The 27,285-nt window shown below is 39.4% G+C and overlaps 3 protein-coding genes and 2 pseudogenes across 7 annotated transcripts in view; 2 read left to right on the top strand and 3 right to left on the bottom strand.

Moving 5' to 3' along the window:
• LOC111332867 (putative ATP-dependent RNA helicase TDRD12) overlaps positions 1 to 27,285 on the bottom strand; it is a 67,528-nt gene that overhangs the window by 14,211 nt on the left and 26,032 nt on the right. For 4 of the 5 annotated variants that reach the window (XR_002695086.2, XR_002695087.2, XM_022938333.2 and 1 more), the window contains one exon: positions 367 to 428. Coding sequence is in view for 3 of the 5 variants with exons in the window: in XM_022938333.2 (XP_022794068.1) it covers positions 367 to 428 (62 nt within the window). In the remaining 2 variants the exon portion in view is untranslated. Of the gene's footprint in view, positions 1 to 366; positions 429 to 4,310; positions 6,210 to 27,285 lie in introns of those variants that run through there. The other variant, XM_088754431.1, reaches the window with a different exon arrangement.
• Positions 595 to 2,444, top strand: LOC148734982 (adenosine receptor A2b-like). Its single transcript, XM_088755458.1, has 2 exons — positions 595 to 611; positions 1,439 to 2,444. The coding sequence occupies exons 1-2, from the start codon at positions 595 to 597 to the stop codon at positions 2,442 to 2,444; spliced, it is 1,023 nt and encodes a 340-aa protein (XP_088611584.1).
• LOC148734981 (5-hydroxytryptamine receptor 4-like) lies at positions 7,555 to 11,347 on the bottom strand (annotated as a pseudogene).
• LOC148734980 (uncharacterized) lies at positions 16,132 to 18,658 on the bottom strand (annotated as a pseudogene).
• Positions 22,203 to 23,227, top strand: LOC148734979 (adenosine receptor A1-like). The gene has a single exon (XM_088755456.1). The coding sequence runs from the start codon at positions 22,235 to 22,237 to the stop codon at positions 23,225 to 23,227; it is 993 nt and encodes a 330-aa protein (XP_088611582.1). The 5' UTR covers positions 22,203 to 22,234.

Raw genomic sequence — 27,285 nt, 5'->3', positions numbered from 1 at the left:
CTCCCCTCCATTCCTTTGTCCCTCACCCCACCCCAGTCTTCCATTTCATCCCTTTCTCGCCCTCCCTACTTCACTCCTCCCCTCCATTCCTTTGTCCCTCACCCCACCCCATTCTTCCATTTCATCCCTTTCTCGCCCTCCCTACTTCACTCCTCCCCTCCATTCCTTTGTCCCTCACCCCATCCCTCTTCCTTTTATTCCTGAGTCTTTCAATTCCATTTTCTTTTCCTCCTTGTCAGCTTTTACCGTCTCTTCTTCCTTGCAACCTTCAGCAGTCTCCCTTCTTCTTTGCCTCCCTACTACCTTCCTTGAGTTCCCTCCTCCTGCCTATCATACCTAATTTGAAGTTCGAATAAACCTACTTACTTCTCGCTGTTCAGGACAATACTCTGCACTTCCTTAACAATTTCTGCTTTCTTTGCTTGATCCTAAAAGAAAATTGAGTTGAAACATTGGTTAAAGAACATGTTGTGTACTATTACACATTTCCAAAAACAACTGTAGAAAATAGGGTCTTTATGCTGCACCTCAAGCCCTACCTCCCACAATTTTCTGATGTACTGAATATATATCGTACACGCAACTCTGGGTAACATGGCGCATTTCACAATGTAATGCATAACTTTTGGAAAAGAAATACATAATTTTCAAACGACATAAATTCAAACCGCTCCTCGATTCGTTGTTGTCAAGGCTACAATTATGGTCCTTCAGAGTAGAAGACCAGTACCAGTTAAGTTCATCCACTGATTGAAAAGGAGGCAAAAATCCGCCAAATTATTGGAATGCAAGCGCGCTTATTCGCAAGGAGTTCTGGATGATGTTATGCGCAGTACAGGATGTGCGGTGCTTTGAAATGCAAACATCACTTGAAAATATATTTCACGAGCTCCCAATTTTCACCAGAACAAAAAGCTTTTTTCTCTATTTCTAATTTCCCCGAACATGAACAATTTCTGTCACAAAAATAAAGTTGAAAAGTTCTTTGGTTACGTTGTAAGAGACAATGCCGCTAATGAAGGCCCAAAAGCAGTGGTTATTTTGAAAGACAAAACCAAGATCTCTTTAAAATGATTTCTACTGTAATTCGATGCAATAATTTAAATTAGATGCAGACCCTCAAAAGGCTCACTCCAGCTTTTTCATTGAATTTCCTGTTTGTAAAAAATGCTACTAAGTCAAATTAATTAAAGAACTTTCGTTTTCGTCTTGTAATTTCTCACTTTGACACTTCACCATAAACTGGGTCAGAAAATTTTAATTGAACACTATATGCACTTAAACTATTTGATTTCGCCAGCTAATAATGTTTACCTTTTAATGTATCTAAATGTCAAACACTGACAGAAAATTTGGAATAAAACATATATAAACAAAGTCTAAGGTATTGTTTTGTTAGAGATCAATTTTGTTCACCGCAGAAGAAATAACACATCAGCGATGCATTAGTAGGAGTCTCGCAACGGTTCCGTCCCAAGTGTAAACTGACTCAGTTTTGCTCAACCTATCAGCGGAAAATTAGAGTGGAAAAAACAACTGAAAGGATTTATCGAGTGGTGATCCTCGGTGCTCTGTCAGTTCTTATAGTTCTCTCCAACGTCGTTGTTGTCGGGCTGATTTGCTTAAACAAAACCCTACGAGCATACACAAATTGGTTGGTTTTGTCCCTTGCTGTGACTGACATACTGACTGAAAGCATGCTATTTCCTATAAAGCTAGCCAAACCATCATGTGTTGTCGAAGGATACTTCGTCGCGACGACTTTAACTTCGGGTGTTATCAACATTTCCGCAGTGACTTGCGATCGCTTTATTGCTGGAATGAAGCCTCTCCAGTATCCCTATCTCGTTCCTAAATTCTTCAAAAGAGGAATAGCGATTCTTTGGATAGTTCCAGCCATGTACGCCTCTGTTCCACTGATTTGGGGAGCAGATCATTCTAAAACAGCCCACAGAGTATACTTGGCGTGTTTGGAGCTCCTTGGTGTCGTCGTTCCGTACATCTTCATAACTGCGGCCTACATACGGATTTTCAGACAAGTGCGCAGAAGCTTAGCGTTAAGGAAAAACTTGAAATCCGTCTCAAGACAAGTTTACGAACGCAAACGCATCTCCTCGGACGCCAAGGTGGCCAAAATCTCCTGCAATGTGTGTTTGGCGTTTTTGTTCTCTTGGATGCCTATTCTCTACATGACAACAGCTTTTATTAGAAATCGGTTCCACGTTGTCCCCGACATCTTACCATCGGTTTCTCTCTTCACCATAGCTACTGATTCGCTGGTAAATCCCCTGCTGTATGCTTTCCTAAAACCTGATTTTAAGATGGCTCTACGAAATTTATATCAGAAATCTTCGAAGAGATGCGTTAAACAACAGTCGATCTTTATCAGGTCTTATCATTGCAAAACAATCAAAGAACAACATGATACGTTGGCATGCGTTTAAGCCAATCTTGGGCAAGTCTCAACTAAAGCACGACACATGGAACGAGTCTGCTGAAAAAAACAAATACTACAAGCATTGGAAGAATCTTCTCTCCTCATCATTCTCTTCTGATGCACCAAGAAGGACGCTAATTAAACAAACACCTTCAAGTACATTTTATGTTTGAAACAAATAAAGAGAAAGACAATCATTCTCGAGCAGATGGTACATTTCGAAGTCGAGTGAAGATGCTGAACATTTGGTTACAAGCCAAGAGCAGGAAAAACTCAGATTCACCATCTAAAGAATATGATTAGGATGACGTTTAAATTCATACATAATGCTTTCCCTTTCAATCAGGTGGTGTGCGGTCTACGACTGCGGTGCGTTCTGGGTCTAATGTCGCTTCAAGTTCATTTTCATTTTATATTCATGCGACTAAGGTCAACATGAATTCCGAACATTTATGTTTGTGTTTCTATGGGCATCAAAACTTTGTTAGTGCATTTTAAAGAGGTGACAAGAGAAACTTTCATTAGTGGCTAAGAGGAGAAACGGCTGCCGCACACGCTTCCTGCTAGCTTCACAAGGCTTTGACAATAAGTATCTAGCGAACTGGTCAATCCAGGAACATTTTAGCGACTGAATGCAAATCAGTTTCACCGATTAAACCTCCTTCAGATCCTGTTTATTTGCATTCTCGGTTTTCTAACTGTAAGAGTTAAATTCTTTTATTCCGATTCTAATATGACAACAGTTCTCTAGGCATTTGTACTGGATATTTTGAAATACATATTCGCAGCGGCGTGAAACCGTTTGTGGTCTGTGTTGGATTTCCGGCCCTTACTGTAAAGATCGCTGAACAAGAGGAACTTTAAAGGTTACACTAGAAATACAGAAAGTATCACATAAACATGGAGGCTGCTTACCTAAAAGCAGTAGAGGAGTTACAACTTTGCGAGCAGCTCAAGTGTTACAATTCTGCGAGCACCTGAGATGTTAAAATTTTGCGCTTCGATTCTTCACATTATTAATATATTCAAGCAATCATGGAATTCTCCTAAACTTTAATCTTAGAAAGTGAGAGAAACTTTTTATCAAAAGCATAGCATTGGAAAGAGGGGAAAAAAGACTGAACAGGCGTGGAAATTAAAAATCGGGCTTTTGAAGTGGCATCCACAATTGGCTTAGCATAAACGGGCTACAAACTTTTATTGTGAATAATAAGCCGTTGGTGTATGATCCTTCACAATACAACGCCACATATTCTACCAATGCTGACGTGTCTTCTCTTGGCCTTTCTCCGGGTCGCATGGTATTACTAGAAGAGCTACTTGCACTGAAAAACAAACTCTTTAGAGCTGGTCCTTTATCGACAGATAATCTCAACACCAAACTTCGCAAAGCAAAAAACCGTCAACTTCAAACGCAGGGTTCGGAGAAATAGCAAGAGGTGCGCTGTGGTGCGATGCACTCAATGATTAGCCCTATCTAAAGGGAATTATTAGGAGTACTTTTTGGTCAAGTGAAAGCAGGGAACAGTAAAGAAAAAAACAAAAAGAAAAACAAAAACAGAGAATAGGGCGCGATTCAGAAGGATTTGCACCCTCGGAAAAAGGTCCTATGATTCTTATAAAAAACACAAAAACATAAGTCAGTTGTATATATATATAAAAAAAAAAATCAGTAGTCACAAGTTATTGGGGAAGGATTTATTTTCTAGTCCGCATATATTGGCAATAGGAAAAACATGGACTTGAACTTTCCTGTTCGAAACGACGCAACCACATGGTAAGACCGCCATGTTGGAAATGTGTCAAAATAATGCACCGCGGTCATAGGCCGCACAGCACCTGCCTTTCAATTTATGACACATTAAGACCGGAGTAAGATGGATGAAAATTTATTACTAGTTTACCAACCTAACAAAACAAACAAGGACTCCAAATGACATATGAGCTTATAAATTAAACAAATTATTAAAGCGAATTGTCGAGTTATTTAAATAACTCTTTTTTCGTTCTAATTAACATGAGGTTGTAACTGTTAAAGAGCGTGGAATAGAGTCTTTTGAGTTATTTAACAGCGTTAGAGTTGAACAATGTGGCAACAAACAGTCGTAAGTCCGCATATGTTAGCAACACCCCAGAGTACGTACCGACCACCGATCCGGTTTTAAAGAGTGCCATAGTTATTAAAACGGCTCCTGTCAGTTTGTCTGAAGCAGTAAGCGACATTGCAACCCCTTTGAGTGTTTCCGTAATTTCTATTTGAAGCAAACCAACGCACAGACAGAGACGTTTGACACCACCAGGAGAACTGCATGAATACCGAGGCTAACTACCACGTACACCTGCGTTGCCAATTCCGTCTTGTTTTAATGTAAATTTTTATACAGCCAAACGCTGTTTGTATTCAAATGTAGTTATTTAGATTTCTTGGCTCACGCTCGAAGCAATTTTGACAGATATTGGAAAATTTATAGATATCTTCTTAACAAACTTATCACAAGTCAGGTGGTCAAATGGTTCGAATGGTTGAAATTAAATTAAATTGAATGTCGACAAGACGACGTATTCTATTCCGGGGTTTTTCCGACTGATTAATTCTAGAACTCCCATATAATTCATCATGTAATCCACCCCATTGTGTCTTCAGAACTCATGGTATTGGTGTCTTGAAATGACTCAGACCCTTCGGTAGTTGTGGTCTTGGGTACATTTATTTTTTCTCTCATCAAAGCATTGTTCGTTTTTTTTTTTATATATAATCAACCGATATTATTCTTAAAGTTAAAAAGTGTTGTTTTATTCACGAAATACAAAGTGCTTTAAATTTTATTTCGACTTTAATTTTGAATATATTCCAAAGGCCATACGTCAACACCTGCTTATCCATTCCTTATGAAATCAGCAAGTTCTTTAAAAGTTTTTAAAAGTCTCATGGCATCAAAAGATGAAGACAACATGGCGCAAAATGAACAAAAAGCTTTCCCGCTACAGGCGAATTCAGCCCTTAGTTAACTTTTTAGACAATAAAGAAAGGTACAAAGAGAATAAGTGGTCTGTAAATCCATCTTTTGTGGAGTCAAAACAAAGTTTAACCCTTGTTCATCCGAACTATGCTCTAAACAATCTTTAATAAAGAAGAAAACATCATTTAAACGCTCAGTTTTTGCCAAACTGTCAAAAGAGCTTCTATCTAGCATTAAAAGATCTAATTATTTCAAAAAGCCCTTTTAAGGGAAACTTTCGAAGTCCATCAATCGTCAAAAACCAAGGCCCTAATTATGAACCCGTGTCAATAAACGACCCAGAGTGTCTATGCGCTACTCTAAAACGACTCGCCTTCGATTTTTGGTAAAGGTTGCTGACGGGGCTCTTCGCCACTTTTTGTGCCTCTATCTGTTTTCGCTTGAAAAGCCTGTTTAAGTTTCGTATACGTCGCTCTCACTCGATCACTCTTTCGACAGATATTACGACTGACAATCCTGAAATCTGGTTTGAAGAAAGCATACACGAAGGGATTTACTAGTGAGGCAATAGCTACTGTGTATAGTGAAACCACTTGGAGGACATTTGGAACGATGTCGAAACGATTGAAAATACCTTCGGCCGTTGTCATATACATTATCGGAAACCACGAGATAAAGAACGCCACCGAGATAATCCAGAAGACTTTCGCCACTTGAGCATCCGAGGAGACGCGTCTGTTTTCGTTGATCTGTTTCACAGCACCATCCAAATTTTTTCTCAACGCTAAGCTTCGCTTTACCACCTTGAATATCTGAAAGTAGGCGACATTAATGCAGATATACGGAATGATCACACCAAAGATCTCATAGCAAACAAGGTACACCAAGTGGATTGTTTTTGAATAGTCCGTTCTCCAAAATAATGGCAATAAGCTGTACATGGTTGGAAATAACCATACGGCGATAACAGTTCTTTTGAATAAATCAGGTATGCGGTAAGTGTACTGCAGAGGCTTAATAACAGCAATGAAGCGATCGTAGGTGAGTGCGCATATGTTAGCAACACCCCAGAGTAAGATCATACTTATTAAATAATCTACCACGACGTGCGTTGGCCCTATGATCAGCGTGGGAAACAAAATACCTCCTGTTAAAATGTCGGACACGGCAAGTGAAACAGTCAACCAGTTTGTGTATGTTCGAGGGACTTTGTTCAAACAAACTAAACAGACAACAAATGAGTTCACGGCAACGATTACAACGGAGATCACACCAAGGGAAACTTCCACGTAGAACTCCATCCGTAATTCTTTTGTGTCTCTTTCCCTTGATATCCTCGGATATCGTACAAAAGGCTTTCTTTCTTCAGCTGCTTTCGCCCACTTCCTTGGCCTAACAATGGTGCTATTGTGGCAAATATTGTCACCTTTAAGTTAAGTGGACACGCGTAAATGACACTCCTTGTAAACATTTGTTTAATTTTTGTCATGTGACGTTACTTCCATGACATAAATAATTTAGTTTTTTCGTATCAATTGCCTGGGAAACGGTTAATACCGCTTTCGCTCTTGTTGCTTAAGACAAAAGCCACGCTTAACACCTGTACCCAGACCGCATTAGTAACGAAAATGTTCTCCATGGTTTTTGCAAGAATTTTTTCTTCACAAATTTATGGATCCTTAAACAGCCTAAGCCAAGGATAACTGTCCGTTTATTCTTCTCGCTGTTCCATACATACCTAACTTTTTGAACTGAAACGAAAAACTCCTCAAGCATACAAAACTAGGACCTGAAGGACTTAATAACTGAAGGAAATATCGATTAAGATAATCGATATTTCCTTCAGTTTGATTGTCAGACGTGACAGTTCTTACATAGACAATAATTTATGTTGACCCAAGGGAGAACATCGGCACTTCGCAAACTTCATAAAATTTGACAATATTTTGCTCAGACAAAAAAGATTGCCGAACACTCTCGTCGTTAGAATCTACTGCCAGCAAGTACATGTTACATTCAGATCGGTTCTACGGGGTATGTAACTTCGGATTGAAGAGTAATCGACCCAGTTTGTGTTCCATACATATTACTTTTTTGTTTTTAAGTAAAAAGAGAGGTTCTTTTCCATACAGCAAAGACAGCATTATCAAACTCAAATGACAGTGTCAAATGCGGTGTAGTATTAATAAGTATGCTAATCACAAATGATGTATGGCAAAACTGCAGCATAGAATATAAATGAATAAAAAGAAACTTAGTCCTACCTAACATCGATTAAGTTAAACTACACAAATGTTTCCCATGAAAACCTCAGATTTCTCTATAAAAATTCGTCCTCTTTTTGCTCGCCAGTGAAGAAAAGTATTATGATTATTTTTTGAGGAATGAATTAGAACGGTATGCTTTAACAAAAGTGAAAACATCTGTTACACAAAGGTAAACAACCATATTACAAACAAACATAATACTCTATTTGTCAAATAAAGTAAAGGACAATTGTTGTCATAGAACCACTGATTTAACACTATCGATAGCTAGAACACAATATTTCGGTTTAAAAAACTTCAACGATGTCTTCCCATCTCGTAGGTGACTTTTCCATTTTTCAAATCTCCGTGTCTTGTTAAAGCCATACTGAGTATAAATCCTTTTTAATTGTTAAAAGTATGCTATTTTTCTTCTATCAGTAACCGCCCAGCCCATTCGGCCAAGTTTTAATTCATCGGAGAAGAGCGAAAGAGCGTATAAGCGTCTATGTGCTACTCGTAAGGGGGGAAAGCTTCAGGAAATTTCGCTCTCTCAAACTGTTTCTGTTTCTGTTTTCACCTGACAAAGCTGTAGAGGTTTTAAGGATATTGCTTCCTCTCGTCTACTCTTTCGACAGATGTTGCGAATAACAACTTTAAAATCCGGTTTCAGGAAAGCATACGATTGGATTAACTATGGAGGCAACCACTACTGTATATAGTGAGACTGTGCCCATGACGCTCGGTATAATGTCTGAACGATCGAAAATTTTGTTCGCGGTTGTCATAAAAATGATTGGTATCCACGAAAATAAGTAGGCCACCGAAATGATGCAGAAGACTTTCGCCACTTTACCATCGGACGAAATGCGTCGGTGTTCGTTGATTTGTTTTATCGATGATCCAAATCTTTTCCTCAACGCTAAACTGTGCCGCACTTGCTTAAAAATCCGAATGTAAGCGACGCTCAAGATGATGTACGGAATGATGACGCCAACTATCTCCAAGAAGGCAACATACCACTTGCGGAACGGTGATGCACGATCCGCCTCCCAGAACAAAGGAAGTAAGCTGATAATTGTTGGGATGAACCACAGAGTAACTAAAGTTCTTTTGAATATCTTGGGTGTGCGACAACGATACTGCAGAGGCTTCACTGCAGCAACGAAGCGATCGTAAGTGAGTGCAAATATGTTTGCAATACCCCAGAGTAATATCGAACTAATCAAATACGGAACGACCGCCGATTCGGGTTTGAAGAGGGCCAAAGGTATTAAAACGGCCCCTGTTAGAATGTCTGAAGCAGCAAGCGATAAGGTCAACCAGTTTGTATACGTCCGTAATCTTTTGATAAAGCAAACGCACAGACAAATACGTTTGAGACCACGACGAGAACTGAAAGAGCACTGAGACTAACTACCACATACATCTGCTTAGCTGATTCCGGCACAACTTTATGTGGAAATTGGATTCAACTTACGTGGCCTTGCGCTCAAGAAAATAATGACAATTATTTTTTTCTCAGTTCGTGAGCGGGCGGTATTCTACAAATCCTGCAATTTGATAGGTTCCGAGAGTGGGCAGTATTCTTCCCATCGTGCCCGCTCACAGCGATGGGGTATCCGTTTCGCTCGAGTCACTTTGCAAAACATCTCAAGCTTCGTTGCAGGTTTTCACAAATATATCTAATTCTGCCGGCCGGGCAGAATTTTTGAGCAAAGACTTCGGTCACGAACTTTGGCGATAAATAATATTCATTCTTTCTTCTCCCTCGCTCTCAAATCACTATGGTTTTTCTGCAAAAATTGATTTCGAAATCAATTTGGTGGTATTACAGTCAAACTAAGTGAAGCGTACCCCTCAAGGTTACATTAATAAAATTATCATTTGGATATTGAACCCGCCAGTCGTTTCAAGAATGCAATAATGAATTGATTATTTGATTATTGAACCCGCTAGCCGTTTCACGAATGCAATAATGGATTGATTATTTGAATATTGAACCCGATAGCCGTATCTGTTTTGAAAAGGCGCGGATCATTGTTCAAATTAGAAGTCCATTTCTGAATATAGTTTATATCTGACCACTTGCAGCCTGAGGCAGAATTACAGGTGCAGGTAAGGTTGAGAACAGACGTCAGCATATCAGGCGCCTCTGGCAACCGCTTCAGTCCATCGATCTCACCTCCCCACCCATCCCACCCCAGGGGAGGACATCCATCACACAGTAATCTCTTATTGAAGTCCAATAAGATTGTTCTATTTGACGAGGAATCCTGAAAATGAACAAACTGTACTGTAAAAACACTGCGAAAACAGTCGATCGCAAATATTAACGAAATAAAAAAAAGTCTTGCGATGGCTTCGCCCGTAAACTATTTTTTTCGACCATGAATACACACAAGAATTTCTACAAGTTCGTCAAGATGTAAATAGGCGAAAAAAGCTCTCGATAACATTCCATGTAGTACATTTACAAGAAGTTCTACACAACAATCGAACTCAAATTTGCCCCCATGTCTGACGCCATGTTGAAATAGTTCCGATCCATCATCACGTGTTCGCATAATCAAATCAGGAATGAACTTCTGATTTGAACGATGATCCGCGCCTTTTCAAAACGAAAACGGCTATCGGGTTCAATATTTAAATAATCAATCCATTATTGCATTCTTGAAACGGTTAGCGGGTTCCATGTTCAAATATTCAATTCGTTATTGCGCCCCTGAAACGATTAGCAGGTTCAATATTCAAATAATCAAATCATTAATGTAATCCCGAAGGGTACGCTTCACTTAGTTTGACTGACTCTCACTCGTTAACATCTGAAGTCTTCAACACAATTTGTTCGTTTGTGAAACGTTGAGCGAAGTATTTGAGTTCTTCTCTAAATACACTTTCGCCTATTCTTGCAAATCCCTGAATTTGGACTTTTCTACCGTAAATTTCTCATCAGAAACCGGAGGAATTTGATGAATAAATGTCGCATTAAATTCCCTTATGTCTAGCTGGCAAGAGTCTCACTGACTTTAGCTTTTTAGTCAAAGAAAGACAGATTTACACACACCATTGCAGAAAACAAACAAGCAGACTAACAACTCAACACACATTTGCGTTCACTTACAATTTGACTTTCCGTGACATTTTAAAACGGAACAGAGATAAATCTTCGAAGATTAATCGTCGTTGGAAATAAACAATACTTTCTGTAAGATCTCTAAGTGTTTTTTTTTTTTCACGAGAAGATCGCCGCATTCAGTTCACTCGTGTGTCTTTGTCACACCAGTACTGTTGTTAATTCAAAAGCGTACGCATTTCTTTATTCTTCAATTGACAGGTGTCACATGGTGACAGTTACTTGTCAAAAAATGTTTCAAAGTTTGCATGGAAGCCTTTTCAGTTGCATTTACAAATTAAAAATTCGGTGGAGGCATATGGTATTTCGTGGACTGGACTGGACTGGACTGGACTGGACTAGTAAAACGCGGACTAGTAAAACGTGGACTAGTAAAACGCGGACTACTAAAACGCGGACTAGTAAAACGCGGACTAGTAAAACGTGGACTAGTAAAACGCGGACTAGTAAAACGCGGACTAGTAAAACGCGGACTAGTAAAACGCGGACTAGTAAAACGACAACAACAAAAAAAACAATTTCATACGAAGGCGATCATAAGACTTAATGGCAAGCCAATTTAGTAAGTGACAATCTCTGTTTGACTTTTAAGCTGCAAATGGGTTTGACATGCGCCAGATACAAACGAATTTATAAGTTTAGGCTAAGAAAGAATTTTATTCAGCACCAGTTCAAAATTCTAAAATACACTTTCGTCGTAAATTTCACGGCAGAAACGCAGGAATTCGATGAATAAAAGTCGCATTAAATCTCCTTGTGTCTAGGTAGAAAGAGTCTCATTGACTTCAGCTTTTCGGTGGAAGAATAACCGATTTACACACGCCGTTGCAGAAAACAAACAAGCAGACTGACGACTCCAAAACACAATTTGCATTCACTTACAATTTCACTTTCCGTGACATTTTAAAACGGAACAGAGGTAAATCTTCGAAGATTAATCGTCGTTGGAAATAAAAAATACTTTTCGTAAGATCTCTGTTTTTCGTTTTACGAGAAAATCGTCGCATGATCAATTAACTCGTGTGTGTTTGTCACACAAATACTGCTGTGTCTTCAAAAGCGTATGCTTCAATTGACAGGTGTCACATCGTGACAGTTACTTTTCCAAAAAATGTTTGAAAATTTGTTCGGAAGCCTTTTAACTACCTTTACAAATAAAAATCTTTCGTTGAAAGTTTTCTCTTTAATTTGAAGAACCCGAAAGATTTTAGGGCTACGATTACGAGTTTATTTACGGGAAAATCCTTCTTAAACTGAACAATTTTTATAGCGAGTGAGTTACAAAGAAAACAAACGTTATTCAAATTAAAGAGAAAGCTTTCGCCGAAATATTTTTATTTGTCAGTGTAAAGATAGTTAAAAGGCTTCCGAACAAAATTTCAAACATTTTTTTGAAAAGTAACTGTCACGATGTGACACCTGTCAATTGAAGCATACGCTTTTGAAGAAACAGCAGTACTTGTGTGACAAACACACACGTGTTAACTGATCATGCGACGATTTTCTCGTAAAAAGAAAAACAGTTAGAGATCTTACGGAAAGTATTTTTTATTTCCAACGACGATTAATCTTCGAAGATTTACCTCTGTTCCGTTTTAAAATTTCACGGAAAGTCAAATTGTAATTGAATGACAATATGTGTTTTGGCCGGGAGTTGTCAGTCTGCTTGTTTGTTTTCTGTAATGGCGTGTGTAAATCGGTGTTTCTTCCACCGAAAAGCTGAAGTCAATGAGACTCTTTCTACCTAGACACAAGGAGATTTAATGCGACTTTTATTCATCGAATTCCTGCGTTTCTGCCGAGAAATTTACGACGAAAGTGTATTTTAGAATTTTGAACTGGTGCTGAATAAAATTCTTTCTTAGCCTAAACTTATAAATTCGTTTGTATCTGGCGCATGTCAAACCCATTTGCAGCTTAAAAGTCAAACAGGTATTGTCACTTACTAAATTGGCTTGCCATTAAGTCTTATGATCGACTTCGTATGAAATTGATTTTTTTTGTTGTTGTCGTTTTACTAGTCCGCGTTTTACTAGTCCGCGTTTTACTAGTCCACGTTTTACTAGTCCACGTTTTACTAGTCCACGTTTTACTAGTCCGCGTTTTACTAGTCCGCGTTTTACTAGTCCGCGTTTTACTAGTCCGCGTTTTACTAATCCGCGTTTTACTAGTCCGCGTTTTAATAGTCCGCGCTTTACTAGTCCGCGTTTTACTAGTCCAGTCCAGTCCAGTCCACGAAATACCATATGCCTTCGGTGGAAGCTTTCTCTTCAATTTGAATAACGTCTGTATTCTTTATCATCCACTCGCTAACAAATCGTTAAGGTTATGTAGGATTTTCCGTAATTAAACTCGTAATTGTAGCCCTAAATCATTCGGGTTCTTTTGGCACTCATTTTGTTATGTGTTAGAAAAAAATAAAAATGTTATTCACCAGCATAGGTCGGTCCGTATTGGGAAAAACTGTGCCCTTTGTCTTGAGTACCGCCCGATTGAGGACGGCCTCGGGCGGTATCCAAGACCTCGGGCACAGATGTTCGCAATACGGACCTTCCGGCTGGTGAATAACATATATATACTGCAAACATAATTGATGGTTTCTTGCCAAATTGTATCATATGTCAGGTGGTCAAATGGGAATTTATTCGATTAGTTAGAATTAAATGATATTAAATTTCGACACAACGGCGTAAGTTATTTCGGGGTTGCTTTCCAAGCAGTAGTTTCTGCTTCGTTTTCATACCTCGCGAGGTATAGTTTTCACTTCAATTAATTTTGTTTGAATTAGAATCACTACTCCATTTAACATTGGCGATCGCATGTAGACTAAATAAGTAGCTCTTGCTTTGTAATAACTGGAAGAACTTTGTAATCATGCTCACATCAAGTACCTTTTACGCACGAAAAACAAACCATTCTCAACTTGGAAAAGTTATAATGTCTATTTTGTGTCACATTTCTCTTTGAATTTCAGTTTTCTTTCTTTTTTTTTTTTTTTTTTTTTGTGACGTCGTTTTAGAATATCAGAGACAGAAGTTATGCTCTAGAGATTAGAATGGTTGAAAGGACACAGTTTTTGTTCTTGTTTTTCAAAATTTCATGCCAATGCAAAACGCCTGCTGGAATGCTGTTGACCCGAGAGAGAACGTCGGCACTTGGCAAACTTCATACACTTTGACAAAATTTTGCTCAGACAAAAAAGATCGCCGGTCGCTCTCGTCGCTAGAATCTACTGCCAGCAAGTACATGTTACATTCAGATCGGTTCTACGGGGTATGTAACTTCGGATTCAAGAGTAATCGACCCAGTTTGTGTTCCATACATATTTCTTTTTTGTTTTTAAGTAAAAAAAAAGGTCCTTTCCATACAGCAAAGACAGCATTATCAAACTCAAATGATAGTGTCAAATGCGGTGTAGTATTAATAAGTATGCTAATCACAAATGATGTATGGCAAAACTGCAGCATAGAATATAAATGAATAAAAAGTAACTTAGTCCTACATAACAACCATTAACTACACAAATGTTTTCCATGAAAACCTCAGATTTCTCCATAAAAATTCGTCCTTTTTTTGCTCGCCAATGAAGAAATGTACTATGATTATTTTTCGAGGAATGAATTAGAACGGTAGTAGTTTAAACTCCCTAAACTACTAACGGTATGCTTTTCCCTTCTTTAACAAAAGTGAAAACATCTGTTACACAAAGGTAAACAACCATAGTGCCATATTTTCTTAGAAACTTAGTCATCACGGTCAGTAAATATTACGCCTTCTGACCGTCAAAATAATCGAGCACTGTCAGACAGCAGGGTTTCACATCTACGCTAGCCCGAGGTTAGTAAAAATTTGGTCGGGCTAGTAAAAAACCACGTTTAATAGCCCACTGGCTAGTACAAATATTGAAAGAAATTATATATAATTAGTTACTTGAAGCTCACAGTTAATTAAAAAATTCAAGACAGTTTAAATTGTAATGATAATAACAATAAAGAAGGCATAAATCTTTCATCTTATGGCGTGTTTTTTTGTCTTGCGTGTCGATCGTAAACATTACTAGATCCCAGACTCTGTACTTAATGGTCAATGTCGTCCCCAGTCTTCTCCCTACCAATGTTTCGATCCTTTGCACATCGCCTCGCACGATCGCCTCGCACTTGAAATTTACTTAGCTTTTTCCTTAAAGAGCACATTATAGTATCACAACGAAAGAAAAAACGCCATTCTTTATCGTTTTGAAAGGCTTTGCCGAGAGCTTTGGAGGAAGGTTTGCGTGTTTGGGGTTGAAGTAGACCTCGAGGGAAATTGATCCGGGCTACCAAGTTGTGTTTCCGGCTGGTAAATTTTAGAAATCACTAGCCCGGTGGCTAGTAATGCAGGTAGCCAAGTGTCGAACCCTGACTGAGTGTTCCTACTTTATTTCAATTTTAAACATAGTTGTATTTCATTAGCTCCTCTAGTGTCTCTTTTAATGTTGCCGTTGAGAAATGGTAAATTCCCTGATTCTTGCTGTATTTCCGAGAATGTGGGTGCAGTAACTGATTAATTACCGTGCAGTAGTGCAGTAATTAATTAATTTAAGGGACTCGTTAGGCCCAGTAGGATCGGAGATATCGATTTTTATGAAAAATCGCCGACAGTAGTTTGAAAGCCCACACGCATCAATAGAACATTGAAAATAATAGGTGTGAAAGTTAACTAATTTCACTCTGAAAAGGTATTTTAACGACAAATAAACAATGGATATAGTTCATTACGCTCTTACATGTTACAAAAAGGTAATTGACTGAATAAGAATTAACTTCGATCATCCGCGATAACTGTATGCACGAGTCACCAGTTAAGTTAAAATCCCTGCTGAGAAACGCCTACGTCAACGTTTTACGTTCGAGTATAAGCTAACGTTTGAGTATAGACTGAAATATATCACCTTAACGTCAAGTTTTCGCCAACAAAAAGTTGAACAACATAACGTGCGGGTTATGCACCAGTGCGGGGGTAATGCACCAGTGCGGGTTATGCACCAGTGCGGGTAATCCGTTGACTTTTTTTTTTTTTTACGCCTTATGCAAAGATCGGCCGATGCGGGTACTCGGCCGTGCGGGTAAACGGCCGGATATTACGGTAATTGCTGCCGCATATAACGCGCGCTGTCATTGGTTGAAAGAGCGTGTTTTATGAGAGTAGAAACACAGAGCTGAGCAAAAGCTGTTACGCCATCTGCTAATTTGTACAATGCCCGACCATTTCCCAGACTTCTCTCTTGCCTTTTTTCGTCAGTTGGAACTGAAGCAACTGCAAGAAGCAACAGACGAACCAAAGAAAGTCTTTTAAACATGCCAAGCGCCGTAATTGATGTCCTCGATTAGTAAGCCTATTACAGGCTAGCTAGAAGTTTGACACTGAAAGAAAGTTATTATCATTATTATTATTGACGTTAATATAACATGAGCAGGGACGAAAATTACCTAAGAGAAAAAGAAATGGACTGTCCAAGTTTTCCAGGTTTTTACGCTCAGTTAGATTGTAAGCTTACATACGGTTAAAAAGAAAAAAAAGAAAGAAAGAAACTCAAACGCAGCTAACACTTATAGTATATGTAGTTTCGTGTTCAAAAACAAAACAGGAATGATGAAAAATTTAACCAAACTGGCATAACGGTTGAAATCCATACAAATCATGACGGCGTCAGAGCGACGGGCGATCTTGCTGTGGTCCATCACGGCTAGCTCATCCTGGCGATCTCCGATTATCGCAAAGAAGGTCTCAAAAATAAGTCCTCCGCCCTTCGAGTGAACGACTAAGAACTTGGACAAGGACTACAAAACTACAATCAAGTGTTTGATTCGATCTACAGACCTTTTTCAGTTTGTGAACTATTGCAGAATGTGAACCTTGATGGTTTGACCCTTTTGACAGCTTTGTCTTATTCAACCAATAAGTTTAATTGACCCATTCTAACAACGATTCTGATTGGCTTAATTTAGCGTGTTTTAGTAGTGTACAAACATGCTGACGACGCTTTTGTTCGCTTCGAAAATTATACTTTGTTTTGAAAATAGAAAGTAGTGCGAGGGGATTAGACGGATTCTCAATTAAAAAACTAATAAAGTGGCCTACACTGCGCTCAGTTCTGTTGTAAACACTTGGAAAGCGGCAAAAGCACTCAAGATGTGGAAAAACACGCGACTACGCCTCGTGTTTCTCCATACACTTCCTACGTGCTTGACAACAGAACAGAGCTCAGTCAAGAGTTCTTTATTTCTCAAATACATTAAAGGACAATTGTTGTCATAGAACCACTGATTTAACACTATCGATAGCTTGAGCAGAATATTTCGGTTTCTAAAACTTCAACGATGTCTTCCAATCTCGTAGGTGACTATTTTTCTATTTTTCCAATCTTCGTGCCTTGCTCGAGTCATACTGAATATAATTCCATTTTAATTGTTAAAAAGGTGCTATTTTTCTTCTATCAGTAACCGCCCAGCCCATTCGGCCGAGTTTTAAGTCAGCGGAGAAGAGCGAAAGAGCGCATAAGCGTCTATGTGCTACTCGTAAGGGGAGAAAGCTTCAGGAACTTTCGCTCTCTCAAACTGTTTCTGTTTCTGTTTTCACCTGACAAAGCTGTGGAGGTTTTAAGGATATTGCTTCCCCTCGTTTACTCCTTCGACAGATGCTGCGAATAACAACTTTAAAATCCGGTTTCAGGAAAGCATACAGATTGGATTAACTATGGAGGCAACCACTATTGTGTGTAGTGAGACTGTGTTCATGACACTCGGTACGATTGGATTAACTATGGAGGCAACCACTATTGTGTATAGTGAGACTGTGCTCACGACACTCGGTACAATGTCTGAACGATCGAAAATTTTGTTTACGGTTCTCATAAACATTATCGGTATCTACAAAAATAAGGCCACCGAAATGATGCAGAAGACTTTCGCCACTTTAGCATCGGAGGAAATGCGTCTGTGTTCGTTGATTTGTTTTATCGCAGATCTAAATTTTTCTTTCAACGCTAAACTGTGCCGCACTTGCTTAAAAATCCGATTGTAAACTACGCTTCTAAATTTGTACGGAATGATGACGCCAACTATTTCCATGCAGGCAAGGTACCACTCGTGGAATGGTGATGCATGATCCGCCTCCCAGAACAGAGAAAGTAAGCTGATAATTGTTGGGATGAACCACAGAGCAACTAAAGTTCTTTTGAATATCCTGAGTATGCGACAACGATACCGCAGAGGCTTAATTGCGGCAACGAAGCGATCGTAAGTGAGTGCGCATATGTTTGCAATACCCCAGAGTAATATCGAACCAATCAAATACGTAACGACCGCCGATTCGGGTTTGAAGAGAGCCACAGGTATCAAAACGGCTCCTGTTAGTATGTCCAAAGCAGCAAGCGATAAGGTCAACTACTTTGTATATGTCCTTATTACATCGCTGTGTCTCACAAGGACTGGGAGCTACCAAATTCACGAATTTGATTGGCTGAAATCAATATTGAAAGCGGTCAAGATTTTCCTATCTAGACCGGCATCTAGACCGGTCTAGAAAAAAAGGCACAAAGAATATAAAAAATTGGCATATAAGACACAGCCATATAATAAACATCTTATTAACCGAGCTAGGTCGGTCTGCACGGGAGAGTCTTGACCTCGGTCGCTGGTACAGACCTCACTGCGTTCGGTCTGTACTGGCGACCTCGGTCAAGATTCTCCCATACAGACCTCCCGCTCGGTTAATAAGAACTAAGTAATCTTTTGTTGAAGCAAACCAACGCACAGACAGATACGTTTGAGACCACGTCGAGAACTGAAAGAACACTGAGGCTAACTACCATATACATCTGCTTAGCTAATTCTGGCATAACTAGTTGGAATCGGATTCAACTTACGTGGCCTTGTGTTCAAGGAAATAATGACAAATACTGCAAACATAATTGACATTTTCTAGCCAAATTGTATCATATGTCAGGTGGTCAAATGAGAATTTCATCGATTAGTCAGAATTAAATAATATTAAATTTCGACACAACGGCTTAAGTTATTTCGGGGATGCTTTGCAAGCAGTAGTTTCTGCAGTGCTTCGTTTTCATACTTCGCGGGGTATAGTTTTAACTTCAATTAATTTCGTTTGAATTAGAATCGTTACTCCATTTAACATTGGCGATCACATGTTGACTAAATAAGTAACTCTTGCTTTGTGATAACTGGCAGAACTTTTTAATCATGATCGTATCAAGTACCTTTCACGCACGAAAAACAAACCATCCTCAACTTGGAAAAGTTATAATGTGTATTTTGTGTCACATTTCTCTTTGAACTTCAGTTTCTTTTAACGTCGTTTTAAAGTGCTACTGAAACGTAATTTTCATATCCGAGATTTTTGCAAGATAATAGAGTTTGAACGTTATTTGCAAACGCTGTGTACTTTTTTTGGGCCAACGCATACCGGGAAGTACATTTTTAAGCATTCGAAGTTGACCGGCTGAGATCAAAATTGGCGGCCATGTTGGCGCGGCCAAAACAGCCCTGTGACGTCACTGGTTGTGTACTTCTGTGAAAGAAGGGTAAAAGCATGGAGTGTGGCTTGCATGTTGGGAGGCCGAAAAAGAGGATTTCGGGCAAAATGCCATCCTCGTCTTAATCATCGGCGGCCACATCGGCATCTTAGCTATCTGCGAGAGGTTTGCCTGGATAGGAAGCAAAATTCCCGACTGATACCGAGAACGAATCTCTACCAGTCTATTTAGTTAATCGGCAACTGACGAGATCCACAAGATTAGGATCGAAACCGCGGTCTTGCCTGACCATCAACAGAAAATTTCGAAAGACATTATAACGGCAGATGGGCTACTAAACGCCCCGGGCCAAAGCAATGCCATTCAGAGAATGAAGAAAACATGGAAGCCTCATACGACACCGCCACTGAAGATGATCTACTCGGCAAGTCTGAGGATAACGAACAAATCCCTCTGTACCAAATGCCTAGCAGAACATGCCCAGAGTCCCTACAATAAAGGGCGAGGGCCAAAATAAGAGCAGACGAGGATTTAAAAAATGAGATAACGCAAATCCTTAACAACGCGGAGCAAGAAACAGTAAAGGCGATCATGTGCTTCTGTGAACGTGAAATCGGTCGTTTTAATACCGAAATAAAGAAAAGAAAACGAGCCAAAACGGCTGGAACAATGAACACTAAGAACTGTAGTACGATCAAATCAGCATTCGTGGCGTAAGCTGAAAGCAATCCAAACAACTTAACGATCGAGACAGTAAAACAAATAGCTGTACATCTACAAAGGCGAACGATTCGAAAAAGACGCAATCCCTGATGTGCGTACTCAGTGCCACACATAAAGCAAATTCTCATGAAAAACTGGCATTTAATAGAAACACAACCACTACTGAGCGAACTATACAAAAATCCGCCGCTCGTAGCTTACAAAAGAGGGCGGTCGCTCAAAGACATAATCGTGAGGGCTAAACTTTGAATAGGCTACTCTAAACACACGCTTGGGAGTCGTGTAGGCCTGTCAACCCCATTTTACGCCACCATCTTCCTCTTCTTTACTGGAGACAACTTCGCTTCGTTCAGAAGAAGATTCACTTGACAAAACTTCAATGTCTGCTATCTCCTTCGCCCCCGAATACAAACAAACAGTGAGTGAAATAAACCACGCTATCGGACTGAACACAACCAGTGACGTCATCAATCTATTTCGCTCGGTACCAGGGCCCGGACATGGTTTTGTGTAAAATTTTTGATTTGAACGGTTAAAAAAGATATCTTTCGCTTCTTTTTGGCCAAAGCAAATTATCTCATGATGATCAGCATATTCAAAACTACAGGTTAGAGCAAATATTTCAGATACGAAAATTTCGTTTCAGTAGCACTTTAAAATATCAGAGACAGAAGTTATGCTCTAGAGATTAGAATGGTTGAAAGGACACAGTTTTTGTTCTTGTTTTCCAAAATTTCATACCAATGCAAAACGCATGCTAGAATGTAATCTGATTGACACGATACCTCAAACTACAGACATAGCTGTAAGCTGCGAGAGAACAGTTAATTTTTTTAGTTGCGTGACAAATCAGTATGGTTTGCGCCCATACTTTAAATCCACCTTCCAGATTTTGTCAAATAAGAGCAAAGAATGTCGATTCCCAGCCAACTATTCGCTAACTGGAAGATCCTTTCGTGGGCCCCTAAATGGATTAAAAGATAAACAGGGGTCGATAGCGGCCGGCTATGGTTTGAGTGAAACCAATCTTCCTACTGCATTCCCGAAAAGCTTTGTTCTTACATCGTGAAGACTGCATGCTTCAACCCAGGGTGACTTTTCAAGCGCACAAACCGGATTGTCCTCTCCGGGTTCTACTTACCCATCTGGCTTAAGGTCCCTTTACAAAATACTTCACAGCACTTTACACCGACATTTCAACTATAAAATGCTATCCTGGCTCTAGGGAAAGGACCACCTTTTTCACTTTGTACAAAATCATGCATGGAACACTCCGAAGTTGCAGATCTCATGCAACCGATACTGAATAAAACTTGTTTTTTCTGGTGGCAGATTCGAAGGACGATGGCGATTAGCTATTACAGTCATACCATATTTTTGCAAAGTTAAAAAGAGGTTTTTAAAGTGCCGACGCCTTTCCTCAGATGAGCCTAATTTTTCAAATAAAAAAAAAACTGTCAAGTATGATATTTAATTCAAAGAAAATGATCGATTGAGTGAGGTTGATCACTGTTCTCAATGTGCAGGCGCCTGCCTTGTGTTTGTTTGTTTGTTTGTTTAGGTTTTTTCAAGGGGAAGACATGCATGGGAAAGATAGGATTGCAGAGGCCATTATTCCTAACTTAGGGTGTTTAAGAATCCAGAGAACTATGAAGCTTCCAGGATGTATTTGTCAAGAGAGAATCCTTGCTAAAACCGTGGAGAACAATTTCCGTGCTGGCTTATGCAGTCTGGATTCAAGTGCTAAGCGCTGCTTTTGACTGAAGTGACAGGAATAATGTATGTATGTATGAATGTATGTAAATCTTTATTTAAACACGGGAAATCATTAAGCTCAAGTTAGAAATTAAGACTAATTACAACTGCTTTACAATAAAAGGAATAAAAGGAATATTAGCCAGTTCCTAAGCAATTGACACGGTAAGTGAAATAATTTATGTCACAGAAGCCACGTCACCTGACAAAAACTAATCAGCAAATGATAAGTCGTGTCATTTTTGTAAGATTTTCCTCCTTTGACAAATTCAGTTGGGCTGCGGGAAACTTCCCGTGTATTTGAACTATACCTAAAGGTTGGGTCTGCGTGCCACATATTGGCACGATTTTTAGGTCAAGGAAATTGAAGAAACCAGCAGAAGAAAAGAACCTTCTGTAAGATACCTGAGAATATCAAGGAAAAGAAAAACGACAGAATCACAGATGGAGTTCTATGTGAAAATTTCCCTTGGTATGATCTCCGTTCTCGTCGTTGTCGCTAACTTCTTTGTTGTCTGTTTAGTTTGTTTGAAAAGAGTCCCTCGAACATACACAAACTGGTTGACTGTTTCTCTTGCTGTGTCTGACATTTTAACAGGAGGTATTTTGTTTCCCATGCTGATCATAGGGCCATCACTCGTCGTGGTAGATTATTTGATAAGTATGATCTTGCTCTGGGGTGTTGCTAACATATGTGCACTCACTTATGATCGATACGTTGCCGTTATTAACCCTCTGCAGTACACCTACCGGATACCCTTGATATTCAAAAGAAGTACTATCGTTGTATGGTTATTTCCAACCATATACGGCTTATTACCATTATTTTGGAGAAAGGATCGTTCCAAAACAATCCACATGATGTACCTTATTTGCCTGCAATTCATTGGCGTGTTCATTCCGTACTTCTTCATAACAATCGCCTACGCGCGGATTTTTAAGGAGGTGAAGCAAAGTTTAGCGCTGAGGAAAAATTTGAATTGCGCAATGAAAAAAGTCAACGAACGCAGAAACATCTCCTCAGATGCTCAAGTAGCGAAACTCTTTTTCATCATCTCGATGGCCTTCTTAATCTCGTGGATGCCGATCATTTATTTAACAACCGCCGCCGATATTTTTGGTCGGTTCGACATCATTCCCGAAGTCCTTCCGACAATTTCTCTGTATACAGTAGCTATTGCTTCGTTGGTAAATCCCTTCGTGTATGCTCTCCGCAAACCGGATTTCAGGGTTGTAACACGAAATATGTGTCGAAAGAGAGGTCGAGTGGGAGCGATGTCCATGACACCTCAACAGTCTTGTCAGGTGAAAACAGGAGGAGACATGAAAAGGCACGAAGAGCAACCTCAACAACCTCCACCAAAACCGGGGGCAGGTCGGTTCCGTGTAGTACTTAGACACTTCGGCCCGACACAAGATGGATTTACACGCCAGTGACTCTCTCTATACCTTTTTTCGACGATAAAAAAAAAATAATAAAAAGCGCTATAGAAAACGATATGGAGACAGCTCTCAAAGTTTCCAATAACATTGGCCTTGATGCACTATATGGACATGCTTTACCTAGAACGATTATGTATATTCAAAACTGAAACGCCTTGTCAAAAAAAACGCCTGCTCTAATAATTCATTAAAAAGAGCGATGATTCATTAATATTCAAAACAAAAACGCCATGTCAAAAAAAAATGCCTGCTTCCAATAATAAAAAGGAGCGATTCTTTATTAGAAAAAGCAATTAGAGCACGGGAAAGTTTGGAGATAACCAGGTGCATGTCAGCTAAAAAGCAGAATTGTCAACTCACTGATAATAATGCACTCACGGCTGAATTCAGTTGCATCAAGAAAGGTTTTCATTCAGTTTGTGACATGCTTTAATTCGTATCTTTTGATGCCATTAGGCTTTTAACCCTTAAATATTGCCAATATCGTAAGGAATGAAGAAGCAGCTCAAGACGTATAGAACGAAAGCGATTTTAATTCATACTGAAATAATTATTTCAGTTTGTCGCAGAAAAACGTCACATGAAAAAAAAAATAAACATATGTTTACAAGCGGCGTCATATCTGTCCGATTTTCGTTTCTTGGCCGACTGTCCTGCGGAAAACTTCTCGTTTATTTCGACTTAACCTAAAGGTGGCTCTGTTTGCCATATACTGGCACCATTGTTAGGCCAAGGAAGTTGGAGAAACCGGCAGAAGAAAAGAAGCCTACTAGAAGATATCCGAGGATATTATGCTGGGAAAAGAAACATCAGAATCAAGGATGGATCTCTGCCCAGAAGTTTACTTTGGTGTGACCTCCATTCTCATCGTTAAGTTTATTTTGCACTTTTTTTGAGTCCCACGAACATACAGAAAGACTGGTTGACTGTTTCACCTTACTATGTCCCACATTTTAACAGGAAGTATTTTGATTCCCATGCTAATCATAAGGCCAGCACACGTCGTGGTAGATTATTCGTTACGCACAATATTACCTTAGGGTGTTGCTAACAAATGCTCGCTCAATTACGATCCATTACATACTGTGCTGAAGCCTCTGCAGTACACTTACAGTTTACCAGAGATATTAACAAATACTGTAATCATTGTTTGGTTTATTCCAACCATCTATTGCTTACTACCATTATTTTGGATACAAGATCGTACTAAAACAATCTACTTGGCGTACCTTGTTTGCTCGCAGACCGTTGGTGTGATCATTCCGCACATCTTCAGAAGTGTCATGTGTTCGGATTTTTAAGCAAGTACGGCCTTAAGGAAAATTTTCGGAGCAGAGGCAAAACGAATCAACGAACAAAGACGCTCTTCTCAGATGCTCAAGTGGCGAAAGTCTTCTGCATCATCTAGGTTGCGTTCTTAATCTCGTGGATGCCGTTCATTTATTTCACAACTGCTGCCCATATTTTCAGTCGTTTCGACGCCGTTCCTCCATTACTCCCTACAGTTTTATTACACACAACAGCTTTTTGTTCACTTGAAATCCCTTCCTCGAAATATCTGTCGATACAGTAATCGAGAAAGGGCTATTGTTCATGATGAATTCCAAACAGGCTTACCAGGTGAAAACAGGAGGAGACACGAAAAGGCACGAAGAGACCTTAAATAATCTCCACCAAATACAGAAGGCAAGTTGTTCGAGTGTGGTACATGGACACTTTCACCCATCGAAAGATGGATTCACAGACCACTTAATCTTGTTTTACCTCTCATCATCGTTTCGAAAGTTAAAAAACGCGACAGATAAAGTTATGAAAACAGCTGACAAAGCTTTTAATAACATTACCTCTGGTGCACTTTATAGAAACAAGAACGAACTGCGTAGGACGCCAAATAAAATAAAACCACCAACTTCCAATAATTTCATAAAAATGAGCAACAGCTTATCACAAATGGTGTAATTTACGACAACGAAAACGCCTTGCCCACGACGATTCGTCAAATTAAAACACCAACTCCTAATAATTTCATACAAATGTGAATTATATGCGCCCAACATGGCAGCATCAAAGTTTCGTGCTCGTTTTTTTTATTATTATTATCATTATTATTATTATTATTATTATTATTATTATTATTATTATTTCTGTAGTTCTTACATTTTACCGGCTCTGTTATTCGAACACAGTTTTTAAACAACCAAAGATTGCTACACTGAGATCTTTTAGTCTTGGACAGCCCCGCAACAACATTAAATCTGGTGCACGCCTTCCATCAAGACCGATCTGCACGTGGACTAAACACGGGCATTATGCTACCTTCTGCCTGGGAAAGATATTACAATCTATATGGATGTTGAGCTCAACCCTGGGCCTGACAACACTGCGAGAAATCATGTACACAGTGACATTTCTGCTTTTTCAAGTCAGATCAATCCATCAACCTCGATATCTACCGAAGACAAGAATCTGCTAAATTCTTGCCCAGGTTTGCCATCACCGCCAATTTATTATCCGCACTTTACATGGTCAACGGTTGTCCCAATAAATTGTGCTTGCTCTTTTGGATCTTATCGACGTTATCGAGGCAGGAGAAGCGGGAAGAAAGTTAAGTCAAGAGAATCAAGAACGTCATTTAATAGACAATCTATTGTAACACCTTTTCGAAAATTTGCATCTACTGCATCAATGCGAACTGTCAACAACATTATTTCCATCCCGCTGAAATCAGCGCGTTCAAATTGTAGCCTAAAACTGCGATTTGCCCCATGGAAAGCACGTTCGATAAAGAATAAATCTTCTCGTTATGTGATCTAGTAATATCTGAACACATTGATATTTGCGCTGTCACAGAAACATGGCTCACAGGAAATGGTTTTGCCACAACAGACCTGATTAACACCTTACAAGATTATAATGTTTACAGTCTTCCAAGAGCGACCAGAGGTGGCGGAGTTGCGGTTATTGCACGCAAAGGACTTCAAGTCAAGAGAAAGATTTCTTCCGTATTCTTGTCCTTGAGACCCTTGATTTGACCATTACATCTGGAAGTAAACAGTTTCGTCTGCTGACAATTTATCGACCAAGAGCAACAAAGAAAAATAAGCTTACTATATCGCAATTCTTTTCTGAGTTTTCGAAATTTCTTGATTAACTTATTTATCGCTACGCCCCAAAAAGCTCATTCTGGCCGGCGATTTCAACTTTCATGCAGATCATCTCACAAACACCGAGGCAAGGAACTTCCTGGATTTGCTCGATTCGACTGGTCTTCAGCAACACGTTGAAGGTCCAACTCACCGTGATGGACACACTCTTGATCTTATCATCACTCGCTGCGCTGATAACCTTATTTCAGAGTTGAAAGTTCTTCCTGAACTGCCCTCTGATCACAAACGCGTGCTTTGCAACGTTGATTTCCTCGCCCTGTTCCAACCCGCAAGAGTGGAACATATCGTAAAATGTCGGAATGTTGACATCAAAAAATTTAGTGAGGACATCGCCACCTCGTCACTCAATAACCTTGCGGGAAGTGATCTTGACATCTTGATTGATCAGTACAATGAGATACTGTGCTCTCTTCTCAACAAACACGCTCCATTACAATCAAGAGAAATAACTTTGAGGCCACACGCTCCTTGGTTCAGTGACGAGCTAAGAGAACTTCAACGGGAGAAAAGGCGACTCGAGAGAAAATATGTAAATACCAACCTGACAGTTCACAAACAAATGTATCAAACGATATGCACAGAATACACCAAACACATTGAAGCTGCTAAAACTGAATATTTTAGGAAAAAAGTTGAGGATGCAAGTCACGATCAGCTGTTCAAGTTTGTTGACAAATTTCTTTGTGTAAAAAAGGCTCCAGTCTTGCCCAAACACGACTCAAACAAAGAAATTGCTGAGAGATTTAGTGAACACTTTCAGATGAAAATCGCCAGCATTCGACGAGAATTATCTGCTAGTTCGTTATCAACATCAACAATTGAAGATCATGAAACTTGTCCCGCGCCTCCATTGTCGTACTTCCAGCCTGTGTCGTCGAGCGTGAT

This window comes from Stylophora pistillata, chromosome 3 (genome assembly GCF_964205215.1).
Source record: "Stylophora pistillata chromosome 3, jaStyPist1.2, whole genome shotgun sequence".
Taxonomy (NCBI): Eukaryota; Metazoa; Cnidaria; class Anthozoa; order Scleractinia; family Pocilloporidae; genus Stylophora; species Stylophora pistillata.
The sequence above is the reverse complement of the archived record's forward strand: the minus strand, read 5'-3'. Positions and strand labels throughout refer to the sequence as shown.

What these genes read in the sequence shown, in the direction of transcription:
- LOC148734979 (XM_088755456.1), top strand. Translation starts at nt 22,235, where the DNA reads ATGGAGTTCTATGTGAAAATTTCCCTTGGTATGATCTCCGTTCTCGTC.